The following is a 22,627-nucleotide window of genomic DNA, read 5'->3' as shown; positions in this document are numbered from 1 at the left end:
TTACACAACCACCATCATCTTAACTCTAAATTTTATACTCCCTACCTTCAAAACTCATGCTATTCTCTACTCTCCCAATATTTCACCCCATCTTACCCTTAAAAATAACTCCCAAACTCTATAAAACCCCCACCATTCTCAACTCTCACTACTTAATGAAAATTTGAAAAAAGTTCTATCTAAAAAATTCTCTACTCTCAACTCACTTCATTACTCTCAAATCTCAACTCACCTCAATTCTCAACCCTCAATACTCAACTCTCAATTTTCTTTCAACTCTCAACTCTCTTAAGCAAGTCAAGAAAAGTCAAAGAAGGTCAAGAAAAATAAGGTGGGCTTTGGACAATGATCACCCCCCTTCTCTCCTCTCCACTTCCCTCTTCTACTTATCCCTTTTTTTATACATACACATACACACCACAAATGGTTTGAATCATAAAAGGGGTCTTTTTTGTAATAAGGATGCCTTCAACGATTTGAACCAATATCCAAATCTCTCATCTTCGAGGGTACAAGTTAGATTTTTTCAACTATTTTTTTTTCTTTATTTTTTAAAATGGACCGAATTCGAGGTTATCACCAACGGTGGATGAAGTATGGTGCTAACACCTTTCCTACTCCATAAAATGGATCCCTTTACCTAAAATTAAAAGTTGGACTAAATGAGTCGTATCCGTACGAGAGTTATCAAAATGCAAAAAAACATGATTTTCAAAAAAAGAATGCAATCCAAGTGACCATTCACACTCATTTCAAATATGAATGGTGGCGACTTCAAAACCCCCTACAAATTGGTTGAAATATTCAAAATTGAATAAATCACGTGTCCACATATACATAGGGAACAGATCAAGGGACATATGAAAAAATATATGTAAAAATAATATAACATTAATAAATTTTCAAAATATGGGTTAGAAATTTGGGATTGAGCTGATTTTTTGTGAGGATAATCTTTATGATGGGAAGATCATCTGAAAAAAAGAATTAGTCCAATCATAAATTTCTAACCCCATTAAAAGTGATTTAGAATGTGGACCATTGATTTTTATCAACTTTTGCCAATAATTTGTAAATCACTTTTGATGGATTTAGTCGTTTCAGATTGAGATGATTTTTTGTGAGGTTGATCTTCTCATCATAGTGACCAACCTCGTAAAAAGTCAGGTCAATCCAAAATCTCTAACCCATATTTTGAAAAACTATTATTTTTACATATGGCCCATATATATATATATAATTTTGAATATTGGAATCCAACAATTCAAACGTGTAAGGGTTTATCTTAAAGAAAGAAAAATTGGAAGTACTGGCATAAATTTTTAATTTTTTTGGAAACATCCTTTTTTCGTTAAATCTTGAAGTTGGGAATCAAACAATTCCTACGTGCAAGGGTTAATTATAAAGAAAAGTTGGAAGAAATGGTGTTGTCTTTTAATTCTTCTTGAAACATTTTTGTTGCATCCTCATCTTTAGCCATTTTTATTTCTATAGATTTTTAGGAAATTTTATTAACCGATTGTTTGCTTATGGTTTTTTATCTAGATTTTTTTGGTTTACAAATTTTAAGATTCCTTTTGTTTTTCAAATTGGTGGAGAGATTTCTTTATAGAGACTTTTTTTTTTATTTGATAACTTAAGGGAGATTCTATAGGAATTTTCAGACATACTTTTGTTAAATTTTTTGTGTCAATCGTCCCTTTTCTTACAGCTTTTTAATTTTTAATTTTTTTTAAATTCAAGGAATATAATCATATAGATGTTTTTGTTTTGTGAGCCTTCAAGATAGAAACAACTTTGTAGATTTCAAGTTGACTAGGGTATTAGGATAAATTTAATTTAAATCCTAACCATTGATCTTAGAGTAAGTCCCTTTAGTGGTTCCAAAATGATTTTTGCGGAATTTTAAATCTTTTCCCCCCAAATTTTAGTTGATTAAGAGATTGAAATTGAATTAGAGAAAGGGTAAAGGGATAATTTGGTCAAAAAGTTCTTTTTTTAGTCCTTCAAAATTCTTTTAAATTGGTTTAGTTAGATTAAGATTTTTTGATAATAAAGAATCGGTTTTGGGGTTTACCTCAGAATATTATTTTTATTTTAGGTTTTAATTATTATTATTATTGTAGAGGGAAATAATTGTTTACTAATCTAAGCCATACACGTATCCAAATCAATTAAGTGGTACCAGGCACAGATCAGCATACGGGCGCTACCCTTCGAGCATGGCAAGTTAAAGCAGAGACCTCCCTAGCCTAGTAAGAAGGGCAGCACAACATTAAACGAAACGAAGTCAGCCAAGTAGGGAAAGGTTGGTCGTAGAATAACCGTAAGCCTGATATGCACACGTCAATCCTAGAGATCCGAGAGGAAATCTTTGTAGTTTAGTATGATCAATTAAAGAGATTTCTATTAGATAAACAATTCCATAGAGTCGACAGATATCCCATGATTATAGCCTATAGAGAGGAAAACCCTGATGGATGGTGAATGAGGGATAAATAGCACAGTAAACACTATTGAAGGGGATATTTTGGAAGGATCAGAATCTAACCAGTTTCTTAGATGATTCCTCTGTTTCTATAACTTGAGCGTTGGACTGATTTTGGCAGTCACCACACCACCGCGAGGAAGGACGTATTAAGAACGACTTTTGATCAATGTGGTCGAATTCATTAGAGCCGTTCATCGGATTCCGACCGATTATTAATTTTTTTATTAAAAAAATTTATTTGTAATTTTTAAAGGTTATATTGGATTTGTATGGAGTCCTACGAACTAGAAGGTTCCAATCATGTTCTAATAAGAGATATGCTAATCTTATTAGCTTAATAAGACTTCAAATTTTACTCAATGTCGTTGAGCTCACCTTTTGACATAAATAAAACATGATTCCATGCTACAAGGATGTAGAGGACATAATTCTAAGAACTTTGAAAAAACATATTTTACAAAATATATTTTCACAGTTAAATTTTAATTTTAAATTTGGAATTCCATGGACATTCAATAGCCATCCATTTCAAAACCTTGGATCAAATCCAAAGGAATTTGTTTTTATTTGGATTTGGGTTTTCTCGTGAAATCTAGATGGCTTTGGTGTTGGATTTCAAATGAAGTCCTCCATTTGAACTCAAGTGACCCTTAGTAAGATTCGAAATCATATTTAGTGTGGTAAATGTTTTGAGTCGTGCTGGGTTGACACATGATTTACTGTGATTCTCAAAACTTTGACGTGGACATTGATAGATAACAGTAGATGGTTTCTACTCGTATCGCGAGGAAACACATATATGGTTATGTGCACATCCCATGTTAGATTTGTGAGAATCACAGTAAATACCAGCATTTTTCAAATGTTTTTCATAGATTTACAACATTCGAGATGTAAAGACTGTTAATTTATTAATATTTAGGAATTAATTAATAATTTATGTGTTAACTGTAAGGGGTATTTTAATTATTTTATATCAATTATTATGATGGATGTTTGGAAAAGTCCTTCAATTTGTCCGTATACTCACAAACATGGCCTTAACAGTAATTTTCCCTTTTACATTTATTTGGACTTTAGTATTCCATTTATTCTCCAACTTGTTTTTACAAATAAGAGATTTTTTTTCTTGCGAAAGAATCTCCAGATTTTGTTAAATAAAGAATGGTCCCAGTCACCTACCAACAAAAAAAATAAATAAAGAAAGATCTCAAACCATTATTTAAGTTCAAACAGATCAAAGAATCACCATTAACAATTATAGAGATCTATTGAATTAAGAATTTCTCGGGACGAAAGAAAAATGGCAGTTGTAGGAGAGACGGATTACAATCAGATGACGGAAGTCAAGAAATTTGAGGAATCAAAGATGGGAGTAGAAGGTCTAGTTGATCTCAAACCATCAGTTGCATCATCTAACTTAAGAATCCCCATCATCGATTTGTTAAAATTCAACACCAGCCCAATTAGGAAAAGCCCACATTTATTGCCCAAGCCCAATGGCAATCTAGAGCCCAATTTGTAGAATCGTCTTGGAGAAAACTCTAGATGTTTTTAGATAAAAAAAAAGTAAAAAATTCTAGAATAGTAGATATTTTGGTGAAAAACTCTAGACTAATTGATATTTTTGTGAAAAGTTCTAGATGACAAATTATAACCATTAGATTAAAAATGTGTTAACACAATCCTAGCCATTAGTTAAGGAGGTGCCACAAGTATAAATAGGGGTGAGTTCTCTCATTTTGTAATCAAGTAGTAAGAAATCAAGTAGTAAGAAAACAAGTTGTGAGAAATCAACTTGTGAGAAACAAGTTGAGAGGTTGTAAAAAGTGTAAGTATTTGTAAAAGTTGTGTTTTTTCTTAATAGAGTGTTATTTTCTTCTTCAACTTATGAGTGATATTTTTATTGAGGGTATAGTACAAGTAATTTGTTTACTTGTTTATATCAAATATTCGAGCATACGAGAAATCGAAGTTTAAAGCAAAGGAACTATTAGAGTTAGTTCACTCTGATGTGTTTGGGCCAGTCAAGCAACCATCAGTTAGAGGAATGCGATACATGGTGACCTTCATTGATGATTTCTCAAGGTATGTGTGGGTTTTCTTTATAAAAGAAAAATCTAAAACATTCTCAAAGTTTAAAGAGTTCAAAGAAATAATTAAAGGAGAAATGGAAAAGAATATATGTTGCTTACGCACAGATAACGGGAGAGAAAATATAGCTCGGGCGAGTTCTCTTTATACCTACGAGAATGCAAAATACGCCATCAGTATACTTGTGCCAATACACCACAGTAGAATGGTGTAGTAGAAAGAAAGAATCGACATCTTGCAGAAATTTATCGAAGTATGTTACATGCAAATAATGTACCTGGAAGGTTTTGAGCCGAAGCTATGAGAACAACAGCTCATGTGATCAACAAACTTCCACAACCAAGGTTAGAGTTTGTTTCACCTTTTGAAAAACCGTGGGACATAAAGCCTACAATTAGCTAATTTCGAGTATTTGGATGTATTTGCTATGTATTTATTCCTAATCATTTAAGCAGCAAGTTTGACAAGAAAATAGTTAGATGTATCTTTGTTGGATACGATAGTTAGAGAAAGGGGTGGAGATGTTGTGATCTTACAATTGGAAGTTGTTATACATCACAAGATGTGGTATTCGACGAAGCATCTTCTTGGTGGTCCTTAGGAAAAAAGGTGTTGCTAGACTCAAGAGAATTTGAAGATAAGCTACAACAAAATATGGAAGAGCACACTGTCAAAATTCAACCAAGTTCAAATGAAATTAGAGATCTACATGACAGTGATAACAATCAAGAGTTCGCTCAAAATCTTTGGAAAATTGGTGTGTATCAACAATCAGATCATCCTGATGAAGCAAAAGTATCAACTCCACAATCACAACTAAGAAGGTCAACTAGAATTCGCAAATCAAATCCCAAATATGCCAATGCAGCCATAACTAAAGAAACAACTGTTAAAAAACTCGAGATATTTGAAGAAGCATCACAAAGATCTGAGTGGATCAAAACTATGAAAAAGAGAAGATTATTCAAGAAGAGATTGAAAAGAGAAAAATCAAAATAGATGATCTAATTACAAAATGATTGAGTACTGACAAGTTTGAAAACCTTCGTCGTCAGCTCGGCATGATGCAAAGAGTGAGAGCTGGTGTTGAAGGGGAGTGTTAAAATTCAACACCAGCCCAATTAGGAAAAACCCACATTTATTGCCCAAGCCCAATGGCAATCTAGAGCTCAATTTCTAGAATCTTCTTAGAGAAAACTCTAGAAGTTTTTGGATATAAGAAAAGTAAAAAATTCTAGAATAGTAGATATTTTGGTGGAAAAATCTAGATTAATATATATTTTGGTGGAAAGTTCTAGATGGCAAATTATAACCATTAGATTAAAAATGTGTTGGCACAATCCTAGCCATTAGTTAAGGAGGTGCCACAAGTATAAATAGGGATGAGTTATCTCATTTTCTAATCAAGTAGTGAGAAATCAAGTAGTAAGAAAACAAGTGAGAAATCAAGTTGTGAGAAACAAGTTGAGAGGTTGTAGAAAATGTGAGTGTTTGTAAAAGTTGTGTTTTTTTCTTAATAGAGTGTTATTTTCTTCTTCAACTTGTGAGTGATATTTTTATTGAGGGTATAGTATAAGTAATTTGTTTACTTGTTTATATCAAATATTTAAGCACATAGAATTGAGTATTCTAGATTTTTCTTAACACGACTTATCGGGTTTGAATTCATCAATTAATCAACGATCACAAATCATTGATGAAATAAAAGAAGCATCATTGCGTCAAAATAGTAACAATCCGGCATCACTGTAGCCTTAAATTTGGTAGCCCGAACTCATCATTTATATTTTGCCAGTCCAAAGCCCACATTTAAGCCCATAAAGCAATTTGATAGCCTTAGCCCACCGAATTTTGTCCATCGTTTTACTGGACCCATTGTGTTAACGGACTCTCCCTCTCTCGTTCTATTTTTCACCCACTCTCTCTATAAGTTTTTCCTCTCTCCTCTATCTGTAAATCTATCTCGATCTCTCTAACTCTCTCTCGATCGCTCGATCTCTTTAACTCTCTCTTTCGATCAATCTGTAAGATCTCTCGATCTCTTGATCACTCTGTCGTAAGTCTCTCTCGATTTCTCCTCTCTCTGTGTTTGATCTCTCTCTCTCACACCTATTCGATCGAAATTGTTGATCGTCTTCTTCTACTTAAGCTCAAATCGAAGATCTTAAGTCCAAATCCTTTTGATCTCTCCTCTCTCTATATTTGATATCTCATTTACATATTTGATCGACCAATTAATAAAATTGTCGATTGTCTTCTTCAACTAAAACTTAAATCCTCTCGATCTCGTCGTCATCTGTGCCTTCCAAGAACTGGAGCTCAAATCAAAAAACTTATCTTCTCAGCCAACTATTTTTAAAGCTCAATTTGAGATAGCCATTTGATTGGTTCAGTTCCAATAAGTATTGTTTCTTGTTCAACTAATCTTCCTTTGTTTTTAGGGTTTTTTTTAATAGTTCAATTAATTTTGTTTAATTTTTTTTTTCTACATTTGTCTATCCTATAATGTGGCAAATCTATTCGTTTACAGATTTACTTAAAGGATAATGTGGCTTTCCTCTTTTAGACATTCACTTTTTTACTATTTGGAAACAGAGTTATGTAACATTCAGTTAAAAACCACTCAATATTGTTCTTATAGGTCAATTGCAATATATTTTGGTTTAGTTGGATTCAAACAGGTGATCCCTTGTTCTGTAGTCAAATGCTATACCACTAAGCTATTGACTAAATATGTATTTTTTGAGAATTAACCCTCTACTGCTTTATGATATGATTTGTTTCTCACTTTTTATTAGCTTTGACATTCTTTTTGCGCTCTATGGTTTCCTTGCATTTGATGTTGAATGTGCATGACTTGGTATTTTTTAACTTGTTTTATTGCAATCTCATATTTACCTTGTACAAAACATCTGTGACTTCTAATTGGGCAAGATGTGTGACCTTGGTTCCTATTCCAAGGTTTATCCTCTCTCTCGCTTTCATTAAGATTGTAGTGATCTCATGATGATCAAAATGCTGCATTTTTTTTTAATTTCTTAATTTTTGATAATTATGTGAACAATCCAATTGGAGCCAAAAACTATAATAAAATCGGTTTTGTGATGCTGTCTTCCATAGCTCCTTGTATTTGTCATTTTGTTGATGTTTTCTAATGCAATTTGGTTTGCATTTATGATGTCAACTTGTTTCTTATAGTTATGTATGTTGTAGCTTTCCCCTGCAAAAAAAAAAAATTGGGTTGATTTTGATTAAGTCACTAACTTGTTTTTTATTTTTGGGTGTTTACATTTCATGATGTACCTAAAAAATAATGTCATTTTCTCATCATGATCTACAGGCTGTTTGCTTCCTTTCGGCAAATGGCGCTATATCCAATGTAACACTCCGTCAAGCAGCAACGTCTGGTGGAACAGTAACTTATGAGGTTTGTGTGGCTATTAATTACCTTATGCATGCCCCTTCGTTCTAAGGCTTTTCTTTCTTGTGGAGTATATTCTCTTTGTATTTATATTTTAATGTATCGTTGGCTAGCTTCAAAGGTACTCTACCAGCAGATTATTGTAAAAGAAATTGTTAAATTCTTTCCATAATTGAGTGTTGTATGTTAATTTGTATCATAAGTTGTGAAATTGCTTTAATGCCTTATAAATTCCAAATATAAATTTTTACTACTTTAATGACTTGCAAATTACAAGTATAATTTTTCATTTTAAGAAAAAAAAAAAAAAAAAATTTCTCATAGATCTAGTGGAAGGTTTCTCCTTGTTATTCCTTGTGTAGGCATCAATGCTCTAATTATAAATACAAAAAGAGATAAAACTACATTTAGAAATTCTTATAGATACTTCACATACAACACTCAATTATGGAAACAAAAATTGAGATGTAGAGCTTAACAACATCATCCAAAAGTCAGAACAATTTAACCCATATAAGCATTTTAGTTAGCTCACCTCATTGACATTCTAGAAGACTAGAACAAACATTTGTCAAAGATTATTGGTTATTTCATTAGCATTACAGCCTCCATATGACTTTGACATCTTGTCAATACTTGCTTTTAAGGCAATCTATGGGAGGGCACCTTCCTCTTGAGGTGTATTGGTCGTCTTTGAGAGCAAAAACTTGCCTAGCAGACTCCAAACTCATTCTGAAATATTCGTTCATGTGGTAAAAATAATCTATTCCTTTGATCTCCAAGGCATGTGACCTTTTACCTGCAGTCACATGACACCATAATGCTAATGGCACAACCATGGGGTCCCCTGGTAGGGGCATACGATGCCTCCAGAAAGAATTTAGCCTAGGGTAACACATGGCACATTGGGGCAAAGGAAAATGGCGTTCTAAGACAGGGAGCTATAGGATTATGTCATGGTGACATGTGACATTAGATTGGATCTCGCAAGGCCACCATGTGAGTATGTTTGGATCCTTGCATGATTTTCTTTCCTTTGCTTGGCAAGTGAGATACAAGTTAGTAAGTAGTCGGTGAAAGGTGGGTTTTGAACCTTTGTCATGGAAGCCACACACAGAATTTAACCAACTTAGCAAGTTGGCACCTGCAGCTGATTTATGGAGTCAAGTTCTAAGCTATTTCGATTTTATTCTAATCAGGGTTGAGCTTTCATCCATTGCCAAACACCCCATAAAACCATTGTTCTGAACCCTACTATGTTCTAATTAAACCAATTAGTGTGGGGTCACCACACTAATATGATAAGATGGATTGGGTGAATTAAAGACTAAGGAGGACTAAAATTGAAACTAACAGAATTCTGTTAGGCTCTATTTGCTATGTGCTTTGAACATGGCGAACGGAGGGAAGTTTCTGAATTTTTCTTAAGTGTTATAGAGAACGTTTGTTTACTATATAGAGAATTCACATTTGCTATACCACTTAGTTATTCTGTTCACCTTACAGAGAACAATTGTTCACTATATAGTGAGCAACTATTCACTTGCATTTGAGCAACATTCAGATTTTTCACAATCTTTGTTTCCCTTTTCTTTTTTTTACCTCTTTTCTTGCTTTTCTTTTCTGTTTTTGCCTTAATCAGTCAAGTGAAGAGTTATATAACAATGGGTACAAATTAAGCCATACTCTAATAGATTAGGAACCCATTATCCTTATTTTAGTTGAGCTTGTTGTTGAATCAATCAATACTTATGTATCTGTAAGGGATAAGTGGGCTTTTTTTGCCCTAGGTTGGTTTGGACTGAATCAATACAACATTCCAACTCACTCACTCCAAGTTGCATTCTAAATCCATCTAGGAATGTTAATGGATTTGATAAATGACAACTTTATAAATGAGCCACATGACCTCTCTTAAAACATGTGTACACGAGTTCAACATATTCTTGGTCTATAAGATGGATTTGTATAGGTAAATTTACCATGTGTTGTCTACAAGGGATGGTTTTGGTCCACATTGTGGACCCTCTTAAACCATGTGCATGCGAACGTAATTGACAATATGAGGTAATTTCCATAAATCTCAATTATGTATCTCTAAATGTAGAGAAGAATGTTGGTCAAAGGTTGTAGGTCAATCCCCTAATGAAGGGTGCCCAATTAAATTTTTCCTTAGGAATGCTAATTCGATAAGTCACAGTATGTTTTCATAGTAGTAGCTTGTAATTGACAATATTTATTTGTCGTTTGTTTATATTGGGAAGATATAGTTGATGCTTTCTAATGCAATTTGGTTTGCATTTATCATGCCAACTTGTTTTTTATAGTTATGTTTACTGTAACTTTCCCCTGCAAAATTTTTTTTGGTTGTTTTGATCAAGTCACTAACTTGTTTGAGGATTTATGGAGTTGCTTCTATGAGTAAGCACTCAATTCAATCATGTTCCTTAGAACTTTTTGCTTGCATACAAGTGAACTGTACCTTACCCATTTATTCATTCAATACACAGGTGTATTCCTTACAGGATCATAAAAGGTGTTGATGATCAGACTATTGAATTGAAGAATAGGTTAGAAGTCCTCATGATTTCTTCCCCGGATCGTAAAGATCTTGTCTTCCCAAAGGCAAGTTTCATTCCTCTTCCTTTCTAATAATTTTATTCAGTAATATTCAGATCTTCTTGTTACTTTGTTGGTGAGTATTGAATGTGATATTATTTTCATGATTCGATTGTCACGGTGGATGGGAAAATGATGAGACTGTTGGCCAAGCCGCATGTCGTGAAGCCTTGGAGGAAGCGGGAGTAAAAGGAATACTTGATGTATGTTCATCTCATAGCTTGATGTCATAGCTCACCTTCTCATTTTTCTTTATTCTGATTTAAACCATGTTCTTAACTGACATCTCATCAATCTAGTTGGGTTGACCACATATCATGATCATCATAACTCTTATCTCGATTATATGGTCAGCCCCATTATTTCACTTGATGTCACAAATAAACAAAAACAATTTAAACTTTAAACCTTAAGGATTACCTCTTGTCCTGATTAAGAAAGATTTAGTTGTATCTTGTCCGAACTCAATTAATGCCCAATGTAATTACCTCTTAAGGATTATGGCTGACTCTAATTAATAAGTGACATGGTATTTTTTGTGGATCGAGGATGGTTGAAGCTTTTGCTGCCAAAGATCCCATGAAAGTCCCCCTTAAATCCAATGGAAAGGGTGGTTCTAGACTGTTAGTTTCAAGTTCAAAGCAATTGAAGCAAGGACAAGGATTACATTCTACAGTTCTTATTACCTCACAAAGGTAGATGACTTTGGCTCTCTTTGTGGTCCTAGATCAAGTTATAGTTTCTCCTCTCTTAGAATTGAACTACTTAATGTTTTTTTTTAAAGGCCAGCCCTACTTTTGCATATTTGATCTTTGGTGTGATTTAAGGGGTTGGAATATTTAATCGGTGTCTGAAGTATCTGACATAGCATTACCATCTTCATGTGGTGAGATATATTTTGTGGACTCAGTTAGTAGAGCATATATGAAATTATGAATGGAGGCTTTCTTGTTGTTATAGTTTTTTTTTTTTTTTTCTTTTTTAAGGTCTTACTATTCTTTGATACTATTGATTGAATACTAATTGGTGTGGATGGGATGTGAATGTGGATGTGGATGTGGATTGGAGTGGATGGGATGTCGATATGTGATTTTTTAGTAGGTATAGGTCGAAGAAAGAAATAGCCAATAATTCGACAGCTCAAAGCCGTCGAATTCTATGATTATAATAATAGATTCGACGGTTTTGAGTCATCGAATATAGTATTTCGAAGATTTTTAAGGCCATCGAAAATAATTTGTATGGCTTAAGGCCGTCGATTTTTTTTTCGACATGGCCCAATTCGACGGGTAAGACTGTCGAATTTTTCAAAATTCAACGGTTTTGGGCCATCGAATTTATCTTATTTTCACGTAGTAATTGGATAGAACCTAATGATTCTACTTCCTATCGGTTCCTTTCCATTTTAGATCCGGCTCTAATCAATTCTAATAAAAAGGAAACTAGAACCAAGGCTTTTGATTCCGATTCTAGTTTCCAAGGACACATCTAGCTATATGCACAACAATTAATAAATAAAAAATAATTAAAATTTAAAATAAAATAAAAGCTTGCGGATCATGCTAACAATAAAGAAAGATGTGCATTGTTTATCTAGAAGTAAAACCATTATTTTCCATTACAAACAACCACTTAGCTAAGTGATAAGACCTTGTGGAGGTTTTTCCCAAGGTCTTAGTTTCAAACTCTTTGGATCCGTTCTTATACTACATGTTTACTGTTAACCACTAACCCCACCAATAAATAAATAAATAAAATGAAATAAAAGCTTGCGGATCACGCTAACAATAAAAAAAGACGTGCATCACGTTTCTAAAGTAAAATCAAATAATTAACATAAAAATTTACTTTCTTTGCCATTTGAAATAAAGAAAGAAAGGTTTCAAAGTGAAACCACTAATAATAAAGAAAGTTGTGCGGCTCGTATTTCAAAGTGAAACCATTATTTTACCTTTGAATACTCAAATCAAATTATTTTAGCATAAAAATTACTTCGTTTGCTCTGTGACATAAAGAAAGGTCTCAAACAACCACCAAGGGAGTGGCTGAATAGTAGTAACTTGTGGCCAAGAAATTTGCTTTTTCTATGGTCTCAAGTTACTACGCATAAAAAATCTTGGTGGCCACGTAGTAGGGTATAGCCTGAGTGTGAGGCGTAGGGACTAGTCTGGTGCGCGCAAGCTGGCCCGGATACCCTTCGTTATCAATCAAAAAAAAAAAAAGGTCTAAAACCTACCCCCATCTACACTTGTAGAGATCTATTGAACTAAAACTTCGTGTGGAGGCACTAAGAAGAAGAAAAATGGCTGTTGTTGGAGAGATGGATTATGATCAGATGAAGGAAGTCAAGGAATTTGAAGAGTCAAAGATGGGAGTTAAAGGTCTAGTTGATTCCGGCATCACCTCCATTCCACGATTCTTCCATCACCCACTCGAAAACACATTTGATCTCAAACCATCAGCTGCATCTTCTAATTTAAGAGCCCCCATCATTGATATATCAGGTTTGAATTCATCAAATCGACGGTCACAAATCATTTATGAAGTAAAAGAAGCATGCCGCACGTGGGGATTCTTCCAAGTAATCAACCATGGAATACCCATGCAAGTAATGGAGGAAACTATCGAGGCCGTCCGTTTGTTCCATGAGCAACCAATGGAGATGAAGAAAAAGCACTATCGGAGGGATGGGAAAGTTCCATTCTACAGCAATGTGAATCTGTTTTACTCTAAAGCAGCCAACTGGTATGACACTTTAAGGTTGTTTTTAACTAATTTGGAATGGGAGAGCGTTCCCATGGTGTGCAAGAAAGAGTTGGAGGTGTGGGGAGAGCAAATGAAGAGACTAGGTGAGAACCTAATGGAGGTGTTGTGTGAAGGATTGGGTGTGAGTGCAGGAAGATTGAAGGAGCTTTCGTGTTTGGATCCAAGAGCAATGTCGTGCCACTACTACCCCTATTGTCCTCAGCCTGATAAGACGCTAGGGCTCAATAGCCACACAGACAAACTCGTATTGACACTGTTGTTGAGGAGTAACAGCAATGAGAGTGGGCTGCAGGTGAAGCATGGTGGAATTTGGGTGGAGCACCAACCAATCCATGGTGCCATCACAGTTAATGTGGGAGACATCCTTCAGGTATGTTGTAATTATTTAGAATCGTGATAATCTGACTTACCCACATGGCATAGTCAATCGACACCCCTGACGTTACACATTTGGGAATGGTAGATCTGCTCTCCTTTGTAATCCTCTAGATACAGAACTACACTTTTTATGAGGGAGTGTAGTTCAGTATCCCGAGGAGAATAGATCTACGATTCCCAAACATGTCATGTCAGGAGTGTTGATTGAGTATGCCAAGTGGGTAAGTTAGATAATCGCAGTTCAATTATTTATTTGAGTATGCCAAGTGAGGTATTTACGTAAACATAACCAACTTTTGACGAATTTATGATTCTGGCGCACCATTCATTTTAATTACCAAAAGGTGAATGGTAATGATGGTGGTGGTTGGTAACTATGTTGGAGGTTTTAAAGTGACAATCTCGCAGGTTTAAAGTGACAATCTTGTAACTTTCACTACTTTTAGCATGATTGTCACTATAGAAACCAGTGAGATTGTCACTTTGTGGGGGAAAAAAAAAAGAGTTGGTCACTTTAAACCTGCGATCTCGTAACTTGAAAAGCTTGTGATTTCGAACATTCACGTTTTAGTAGTTAAAATGAATAGTTAGCCGGAATTGTAAATTTGTCAAATTCAGCTCACGAAGTTATAACTTACTCTATTCAGATATAGAATCGGATACAGATAAATGCTTCACCTTATCCACACAAGACCCGTTGCCAGTCCTTGTTGAACCTCATGAAATGATTAACTTGTAAATAAATTTATTAAAAATTAACTTGTATTAATTTTATTGACTCCTTGGAGTCAAGTTAGTAGTCATGTAGTTTACTCGTGTAGACAAACATCTGAGTGGTGTTAGGTTTTCAAATTGTAATACAGTCCTAGATTGATTAATGACTGATGAGTCTGTTCAACAGTTGAACCATCTGATCCCTAAAATAGTCGATTTTATTATACTTGAACCCATTTTGTATAAAAATTCAGTCATAATCTATGAGACTACCAGTTAAATATTTTAATTATGGTTACACAAATGTGTACTTGGTTTAGTTAATGTTTTAATTTCAAGAGATGAGTAATATTTTACCATGGAGACGTGGCCATCAGCAACCTTTCACTTTAGTGTAACAATAATGATGAATGAAAGCAAGCAGTTTTTGATACACAGTTGACGTGGCATGGGCACAGAACCACAGATCATTTTTATGTGTATCCCGAAGAAAAAATATTTATGGTTCAGTGCCCTTGCCAAGACAGCCGCATACCTAAAACCGCACGTGCATTCATCACAACTCTATCGATAAAGGTGCATCTTATAAACATTAACGAATAGCTTATGTGTAGGGTTAATTTAATGACTAGAGAGATAGTGATTAGTAGTCAAAGCCAAGCCAAGTCAATTTGGCTGAGACCATTTAGATTCTTAAATTAAATTTTCTTAATATTCATAAAATTAAAGTTCTTAACATATATTTTCATTCTTCATTTGTTTTTAATAGATATTGTCAAATGATGAGTATAAGAGTGTAGAGCATCGGGTGGTGGCAAGTCGTTCTCAGGATCCAAATATTTCAGTGTCTATTTTCTTCGGTCCAAGTAAAATTGGAGACACAGATTACTATGGACCTTTACCAGAGCTGTTGTCGTCAGTCAAACCAGCACTGTATCGAAAATTTACCATCCCAGAAGTTTTCAAAGAAACAGAAACCAAAGAATCAGGTAATAAAGTTTTGATAAATTTATTTAAATTGGAAGATACTGCAAAAGAGGCAGCCTGACATTTAGCATTTGTTAGAAGTTAAGAGGTTTTTTGAATAAGTCTTAAGAATTAGTCGTCCACTATGTAGTTGGTTATTGACTGGGCAGTCACTATTATTAATGTTTGGGGTATGTTTTTTATATCTTTAGTATGAATTGGATTGTTCTTGGCAATATTTGATTTCCTAAATTTTGCGTTCGGTAGTTGTTAATTAATGAAATTTGGTTACGATCACGGTTAATATCTATTGACGCACTTGATTTATCATTTGGGGGGCAACAATATGTTAAAATTCAACACCAGCCCAAATTGGGAAAAGCCCACATTTATTGCCTAAGCCCAATGGTTATTTATAGCCCAATTTCTAGAATCTTCCTAGAGAAAACTCTAGATATTTTTAGATAAAAGAAAAATAGAAAATTCTAGAATAGTAGATATCTTGGTAGAAAACTCTAGACTAATAGATATTTTTAGAAAGTTCTAGATGACAAAATTGTAACCATTAGATTAAAAATGTGTTGGCACAATCCTAGTCATTAATTAAGGAGGTGTCACTAGTATAAATAGGGGTGAGTCCTCTCATTTTGAATCAAGAAGTAAGAGAACAAGTTGTGAGTAAGAGGTCTTGAGAGGTTGTAAAAAGTGAGTGTTTGTAAAAGTGTGTTATTCTTAATAAAGTGTTATTTTCTTCTTCAACTTGTGAGTGATATTTTTATTGAGGGTATAGTACAAGTAAATCGTTTACTTGTTTATATCCAATATTTGTGTTTATAGAGTCAAGTACTCTAAATTTTTCCTCAACAATTGGTATCAGAGCCAAGTTGCTAAGGATCGATTTTGGTGGAGCTATCTTGAGTCGTGAGGAGTTTACTACTCTACAAGATCGTTAGTCAAGTTTGTTCCGTTTAGTCGAAGTTCTGTCGGCACGATGGGTGACCTTCAAGTAGTTGGAGGAATCAAGAAGCTCAACAACCAAAACTACAACACGTGGGCAACATGCATGGAGTCTTTCCTACAAGGTCAAGACCTTTGGAAGATTGTCGGCGGTAGTGAAGTTACACAACCAACAACAGAAGATGCCAATGGTATCTTGCAAAAATGGAAGACTAAACCAAGCAAGGCGATGTTTACTTTAAAAATCACAATTGAAGAAGAAATGTTAGAGCACATTCGAGATGTCAAAACACCGAAAAGAGCATGGGATACTTTCGTTACACTCTTTTCAAAGAAGAATGATATAAAGCTACAACTTCTCGAGAACAAGCTGCTATCAATGACGCAACGTGATATGACGATCACCCAATACTTTCATAAGGTGAAGTCGATATGCCGTGAAATTTCAGAGTTAGATCCGATTACTGGTATTGGAGAAACCAGGATAAAAAGAATAATTATCCATGGTTTGCGACCCGAATACCGAGGCTTTGTTGCTACAGTACAAGGATGGCCGACACAACCATCACTTGTTGAGTTTGAAAATTTACTTGTTAGTCAAGAAGCTTTGGCTAAGCAAATGGGAGGAATCTCGTTGAAGAGTGAGGAGGAAGCACTCTACACAAGCAAAAATAAAGGCAACTTTAAAAAGCACGTCAGAGGTGGATCTAAAACGAATAGTGACAAGATAAGAGGTCATCAAAGAGAAGGAGGCTCTCGTCCAGGGGGAGCTTAAAAAAATCACAATAATAGTAGAAAGTTTGAAGGCGATTACTACAATTGGGGGAAGAAGAGGCACATGGCGAAAGACTCCTGGTCTAAGAAAAAACATGTTGAGAGTAATGCTGCTACTTCTAGTTCTAAAGAGAAAATCGAAGATGAATGGGATACTGAAGCATCATTTGTAAAGGAAGAAGAAGAGGTAGCTCTTACAGCTACATCTAAAGGGATTGACTACAAGAATGACTGGATCGTAGACTCGGGGTGCTCAAATCACATGATAAGTGATAAACAGAAGTTGCAAAACTTGTCTGAGTATAAGGGAAGTCGTGTGGTGGTAACATCCGACAACTCAAGGTTACTGATAGCTCACATCGGTAAGACGATAGTCACACCTCGTTATAATTCTAACCAAGTGTCATTTCAAGATATCTACCATGTTCCAGGAATGAAGAAAAATTTACTATCTGTGGCTCAATTAACATCATCAAGCTACTATGTCTTGTTCGGTCCCCAAGATGTGAAGGTGTATAATGACCTCAAAATCTCAGAAAAGCCAACGATGAAGGGACGATGATTGTAGTCAGTTTACGTAATGTCAGCAGAGTCTGCATATGTAGACAAGACAAGAAGGAACGAGACAGCAGATTTGTAGTTGAGTCATGTTAGCTATTCCAAGCTAAGTGTAATGGTAAAGAAGTCGATGCTTAAGGGACTTCCTCAGCTTGACGTGAGAATAGACACAGTCTGTGTGGGATGCCAGTATGGTAAAGCACATCAATTGCCATACAAGAAATCGAAGTTTAAAGCAAATGAACCATTAGAGTTAGTTCACTCTGATGTGTTCGGGCCAGTCAAACAACCATCAGTTGGCGGAATGCAGTACATGGTGACCTTCATTGATGACTTCTCTAGGTATGTGTGGATTTTTTTTATGAAAAAAAAATCTGAAACTCTTTAAAGTTTAAAGAGTTCAAAGAGATAGTTGAAGGAGAAGTAGGAAAGAAGATCCGTTGCTTGTGCACAGACAACAGAGGAGAATATAACTCGGACGAGCTCTCTCTATACCTACGGGAATGCAAAATACGTCGTCAGTATACATGTGCCAATACACCACAACAGAATGGTGTAGGAGAAAGAAAGAATCGACATCTTGCAGAAACTTGTCGGAGTATGCTACATGCAAAGAATGTACCTGAAAAATTTTGGGCCGAAGCTATGAGAACAACAGCCCATGTGATCAACAAACTTCCTCAACCAAGGTCAGAGTTTATTTCACCCTTTGAGAAACTATGGGACATAAAACCTACAGTTAGCTACTTTCGAGTATTCGGATGTGTATGCTATGTATTTGTTTCTGATCATTTAAGTAGCAAGTTTGATAAGAAAGCTGTCAGATGTATCTTTGTTGGATACGATAATCAGATAAAGGGGTGGAGATGTTGTGATCCTACAACTGGAAGGTGTTATACATCGCAAGATGTGGTATTCGACGAAGCATCTTCTTGGTGGTCCTTAGGAAAAGAGGTGTTGTCAGACTCAAAAGAATTCGAAGACAAACTACAACAAAAAATGGAGGAGCACAGTGTCAACATTCAACTAAGTTCAGATGAAGCTGGAGATCTGCATGACAGTGATGGTGATCAAGAGATAGCCCAAAATCCTTGGGAAACTGGTATGTATCAACAAGAAGATCATCATGAAGAAACGGAAGTATCAACTCCACAATCACAACTAAGAAGGTCAAACAGAATTCGCAAACCAAATCCCAAATATGCCAATGCAGCCATAGTTAAAGAAGTAACCACTGAAGAACCTAAGATATTTGAAGAAGTCACAACGCTAAAGTAAAATCAGACCTGGGATCTGGTGCTAAAACCAAAAGATGTGAAACCTATATCTTGCAAATAGGTTTACAAGATAAAGCATTGTCCAGATGGATCGATCGAGAGGTACAAAGCTAGATTGGTGGCTCGAGGGTTTTCTCAATAATATGATAAAACATATAGTCCGGTGGCAAAACTCACAAAAGGATCAAGTACTGGCAAAGTTCAAAAAATTTCATCGTTAGCTCTACATGGTGCATAGAGTGAGAGCTGATGTTGAGGGGGAGTGTTAAAATTCAACACTAACCCAAATTGGGAAAAGCCCACATTTATTGTCCAAGCCCAATGGTTATTTATAGCCCAATTTTTATAATCTTCCTAGAGAAAACTCTAGATGTTTTTAGATAAAAGAAAAATAGAAAATTCTAGAATAGTAGATATCTTGGTAGAAAACTCTAGACTAATAAATATTTTTAGAAAGTTCTAGATGACAAAATTGTAACCATTAATTAAGGAGGTGCCACTAGTATAAATAGGGGTGAGTCCTCTCATTTTGAATCAAATAGTAAGAAAACAAGTTGTGAGTAAGAGGTCTTGAGATGTTGTAAAAAGTGTGAGTGTTTGTAAAAGTGTGTTCTTCTTAATAGAGTGTTATTTTCTTCTTCAACTTGTGAGTGACATTTTTATTGAGGGTATAGTACAAGTAAATCGTTTATTTGTTTATATCCAATATTTGTGCTTATAAAGTCAAGTACTCTAGATTTTTTCCTCAGCACAATATGCTTTAAAAGCAAGGGAAACACTATATTCTAGGAAGCAATAACCAAAAAAGTAGAAATGAGTATATATATACACATATCACACCATATTCTCTCACTATTTTTATTCTCATTATTTTCACTTTTACAATTTTCTTATGATATTTCATAATTCAATTAAATTGATGATGTCTTCAAAAGTAATTATTTGTCGATATTAAGATTACATTGAAAGTATCACGTATATTAGTGGAAATATGTGATTTTTATCGACTTCATCATAAATTAATATTCGAAGTTATAAGCACTAATTCTTTCTATTGACAATATTCAACTACAATTTTCAATAAGGTCAGTTATCAATTTAGATAATGAAAATTTTGTAATTGATATTTTTTATCAAGGAATTTGGGAATATATATATATAGGGTCGGGTTCCGTAGACTCACATTACGACTCACATTGCGACACACCGTTTTGTCTTATATGGGAAAAAATGTTTGGAATGGGCTGATTTTTTGTGAGGATGATCTCTATGGTGAGGAGATCATCCTTGCCAAAAATCAGCTCATTATGAAACTTCTAGCCCCATATTTACAAGTTGGAAAATTTTAGACCGTCCAATTTTTGTAAATCAATTTTGATGGGGTTAGAAGTTTTGGAATTGGATGATTTTTTGCCAGGATGATCCCCTCATCACAGAGATCATCCTCACAAAAAATCAGCCCATTCCAAACATTTTTGCTCATATAAGACAAACGGTGTGTCGCAATGTGAGTCGTAATAGGGGTCGTAATAACGCTATATATATATAGGGTCTCGTTCAGCAACAAACATTTTGACAAACATTTTGGCAAAACATTTTTCAAAACATGGGTTAGAGGTTTTGGAATGGGCTTATTTTTGGTGATGATGATCTCCTCACCGTAGAGATCATCCTCACCAAAAATCAGCCCATTCCAAAACCTCTAACCCATGTTTTGAAAAATGTTTTGCCAAAATGCTTGTTGCTAAACATTTCCCATATATATATATGTATAGGGTCCCGTTCCCCACCCTAAGCTTTACCCTACACTTTAACAAACTTGTTTTGTCCTACATGGGTTAGAAGTTTTGGAATAGGCTAATATTTGGTGAGGATGATCTCTATGGTGAGGAGATCACCCTAACAAAAATCAGCTCATTCCAAAACTTCTAACCCCATCAAAAATGGTTTACAAAAAATGGACAGTCCACGATTTTTCAACTTGTAAACATGGGGCTAAAATTTTTGGAATGGGCTGATTTTTGGTGATGATGATCTTCTAATCATAGAGATCATTCTCACCAAAAATCAGCCAATTCCAAAACTTCTAACCCATGTAGGACAAAACATGTTTGTTAAAGTGTAGGGTAAAGCTTAGGGTGTTAAACATTTTGGCAAAACATTTTTCAGAACATGGGTTAGAGGTTTTGGAATGAGCTGATTTTTGGTGAGGATGATTTCTATGGTGAAGAGATCATAATCACCAAAAATCAGCACATTCCAAAACTTCTAACCCCATCAAAAATGGTTTACAAAAAATGGACGGTCCACGATTTTTCAACTTCTAAACTAAGGCTAGAAGTGTTGGAATGGGCCGATTTTTGGTGAGGATGATTTCCTCATAATAAAGATCATCCTCACCAAAAATCAGCCCATTCCAAGACCTCTAACCATGTTTTGGAAAATGTTTTGCCAAAATGTTTGTTGTTGAACGGGACCCTATATATATATATATATATATATTAAATAGTAATCTAAATTTCTATAATATAATTATTTTTGTGATACCACCTGAAAATATTGGAACGTATCATTCAAATTATGGTCAAGGTGGCTTAGTTCATCGAATCAATATCTAAATATCAATATCGATCATAACGTTGCATACGGTTCAATTGAACCCAATGTTGTAATACAAAATGATTCCTACAATGATGTAGATACATTTGTTGATAATAATTTGAGTTCGTCGCTCAACGATGATGGAAATATATTTATAAAATTTTCAATAAGATAGTTGAATTAAGAGAAAAAATTAATTTGTTTGACTATTACAAATAATCTTTTTTATTAGATTTAACACAACTCACACATATATAAGTAGAATGGTTTCATGACTTCATCCTCAAACTAGTAGTAATTGGATAAATGATAAAATTTTAACTTGTTTAAGAAATAATTAATGTTATTCTCCCCAATTCATAGTAGTTGATATTAGATATGAATATAATGTATCTATTACATATATAAAAACTTAAAAATTAAGAAAAAAAATCAATCGTAAAATACATGGTAGTGAAATTGAGACATATAAAAATCTTGAATATTTTTGACAAATTTGGAAAGTTTTTATTTTTTTAAAATTAGTACAAATAGTTATTTTCTACATATTTATTATTTTTTTAAAGCTTGCATAAATATTTTTAAAGTTGGATGTTTACCTATTATAGAATTAGATGTTATATTCTTAAAAGATAAATATTAAAACATAATATTTGTGACGATTGTTCGCGATCCAAATTATGGTATTTTTCATTTGTATATTCAATAGTTGAATAAAAAAATAAAGATACTTCAGAATGAATTTTAATTTTTTTTAAATGTCACATAGAGCTTATGATTTTAATAAAGTTTCATTTATTTCAGATAACAAAAAGGAATAATATTTTTAGTTGATAAATATATTCATTCATCATTTTATATTTTTATATTCAATATTTGTAAACAAATTTAAAAGAATTTATAAATTAGATTTATTTTGTAATTTTTTAGAAAATATGGTTAAAACTTACATTGAAATTGATTGTAAAACAAAATTATAACTAATTAAAAGAGAAAATATTGGAATATACA

General features: G+C 34.1%; 3 protein-coding genes and 1 long non-coding RNA gene across 5 annotated transcripts; all 4 read left to right on the top strand.

Annotated features, from left to right (window-relative positions):
- The first annotated feature begins 6,495 nt into the window (after positions 1 to 6,495).
- On the top strand, positions 6,496 to 11,392 carry LOC147400100 (uncharacterized). 2 transcript variants are annotated; one of them, XR_015179186.1, is made up of 4 exons: positions 6,496 to 6,987; positions 7,926 to 8,012; positions 10,517 to 10,828; positions 11,174 to 11,392. It is a non-coding gene; the product is annotated as an uncharacterized LOC147400100 (long non-coding RNA). The 2 variants fall into 2 exon arrangements; XR_015179185.1 differs by having other exon boundaries at positions 6,498 to 6,987; positions 10,517 to 11,392.
- Positions 11,393 to 12,856: 1,464 nt separating this feature from the next.
- On the top strand, positions 12,857 to 15,703 carry LOC147400099 (1-aminocyclopropane-1-carboxylate oxidase homolog 12-like). The gene is made up of 2 exons (XM_086446643.1): positions 12,857 to 13,761; positions 15,253 to 15,703. The coding sequence occupies exons 1-2, from the start codon at positions 12,928 to 12,930 to the stop codon at positions 15,529 to 15,531; spliced, it is 1,113 nt and encodes a 370-aa protein (XP_086302769.1). The 5' UTR covers positions 12,857 to 12,927; the 3' UTR covers positions 15,532 to 15,703.
- A 737-nt stretch (positions 15,704 to 16,440) lies between these two features.
- LOC147400098 (uncharacterized) lies at positions 16,441 to 17,181 on the top strand. The gene has a single exon (XM_086446587.1). It carries the CDS (start codon positions 16,441 to 16,443, stop codon positions 17,179 to 17,181), a length of 741 nt encoding a protein of 246 aa, XP_086302713.1.
- Positions 17,182 to 17,244: 63 nt separating this feature from the next.
- On the top strand, positions 17,245 to 17,742 carry LOC147400097 (uncharacterized). The gene has a single exon (XM_086446586.1). The coding sequence runs from the start codon at positions 17,245 to 17,247 to the stop codon at positions 17,740 to 17,742; it is 498 nt and encodes a 165-aa protein (XP_086302712.1).
- The last annotated feature ends 4,885 nt before the right edge of the window (positions 17,743 to 22,627 follow it).

This window comes from Akebia trifoliata, chromosome 6 (genome assembly GCF_017979445.1).
Source record: "Akebia trifoliata isolate Shusen 1 chromosome 6, ASM1797944v1, whole genome shotgun sequence".
Taxonomy (NCBI): Eukaryota; Viridiplantae; Streptophyta; class Magnoliopsida; order Ranunculales; family Lardizabalaceae; genus Akebia; species Akebia trifoliata.
The sequence above is the reverse complement of the archived record's forward strand: the minus strand, read 5'-3'. Positions and strand labels throughout refer to the sequence as shown.

Excerpts from the sequence above, each read along its gene's own strand:
- LOC147400097 (XM_086446586.1), top strand. The coding sequence starts at position 17,245 with ATGGCGAAAGACTCCTGGTCTAAGAAAAAACATGTTGAGAGTAATGCT.
- LOC147400098 (XM_086446587.1), top strand. The coding sequence starts at position 16,441 with ATGGGTGACCTTCAAGTAGTTGGAGGAATCAAGAAGCTCAACAACCAA.
- LOC147400099 (XM_086446643.1), top strand. The coding sequence starts at position 12,928 with ATGGCTGTTGTTGGAGAGATGGATTATGATCAGATGAAGGAAGTCAAG. Across the intron at positions 13,762-15,252 it reads ATGTGGGAGACATCCTTCAG|ATATTGTCAAATGATGAGTA; the intron begins GTATGTTGTAAT and ends TGTTTTTAATAG.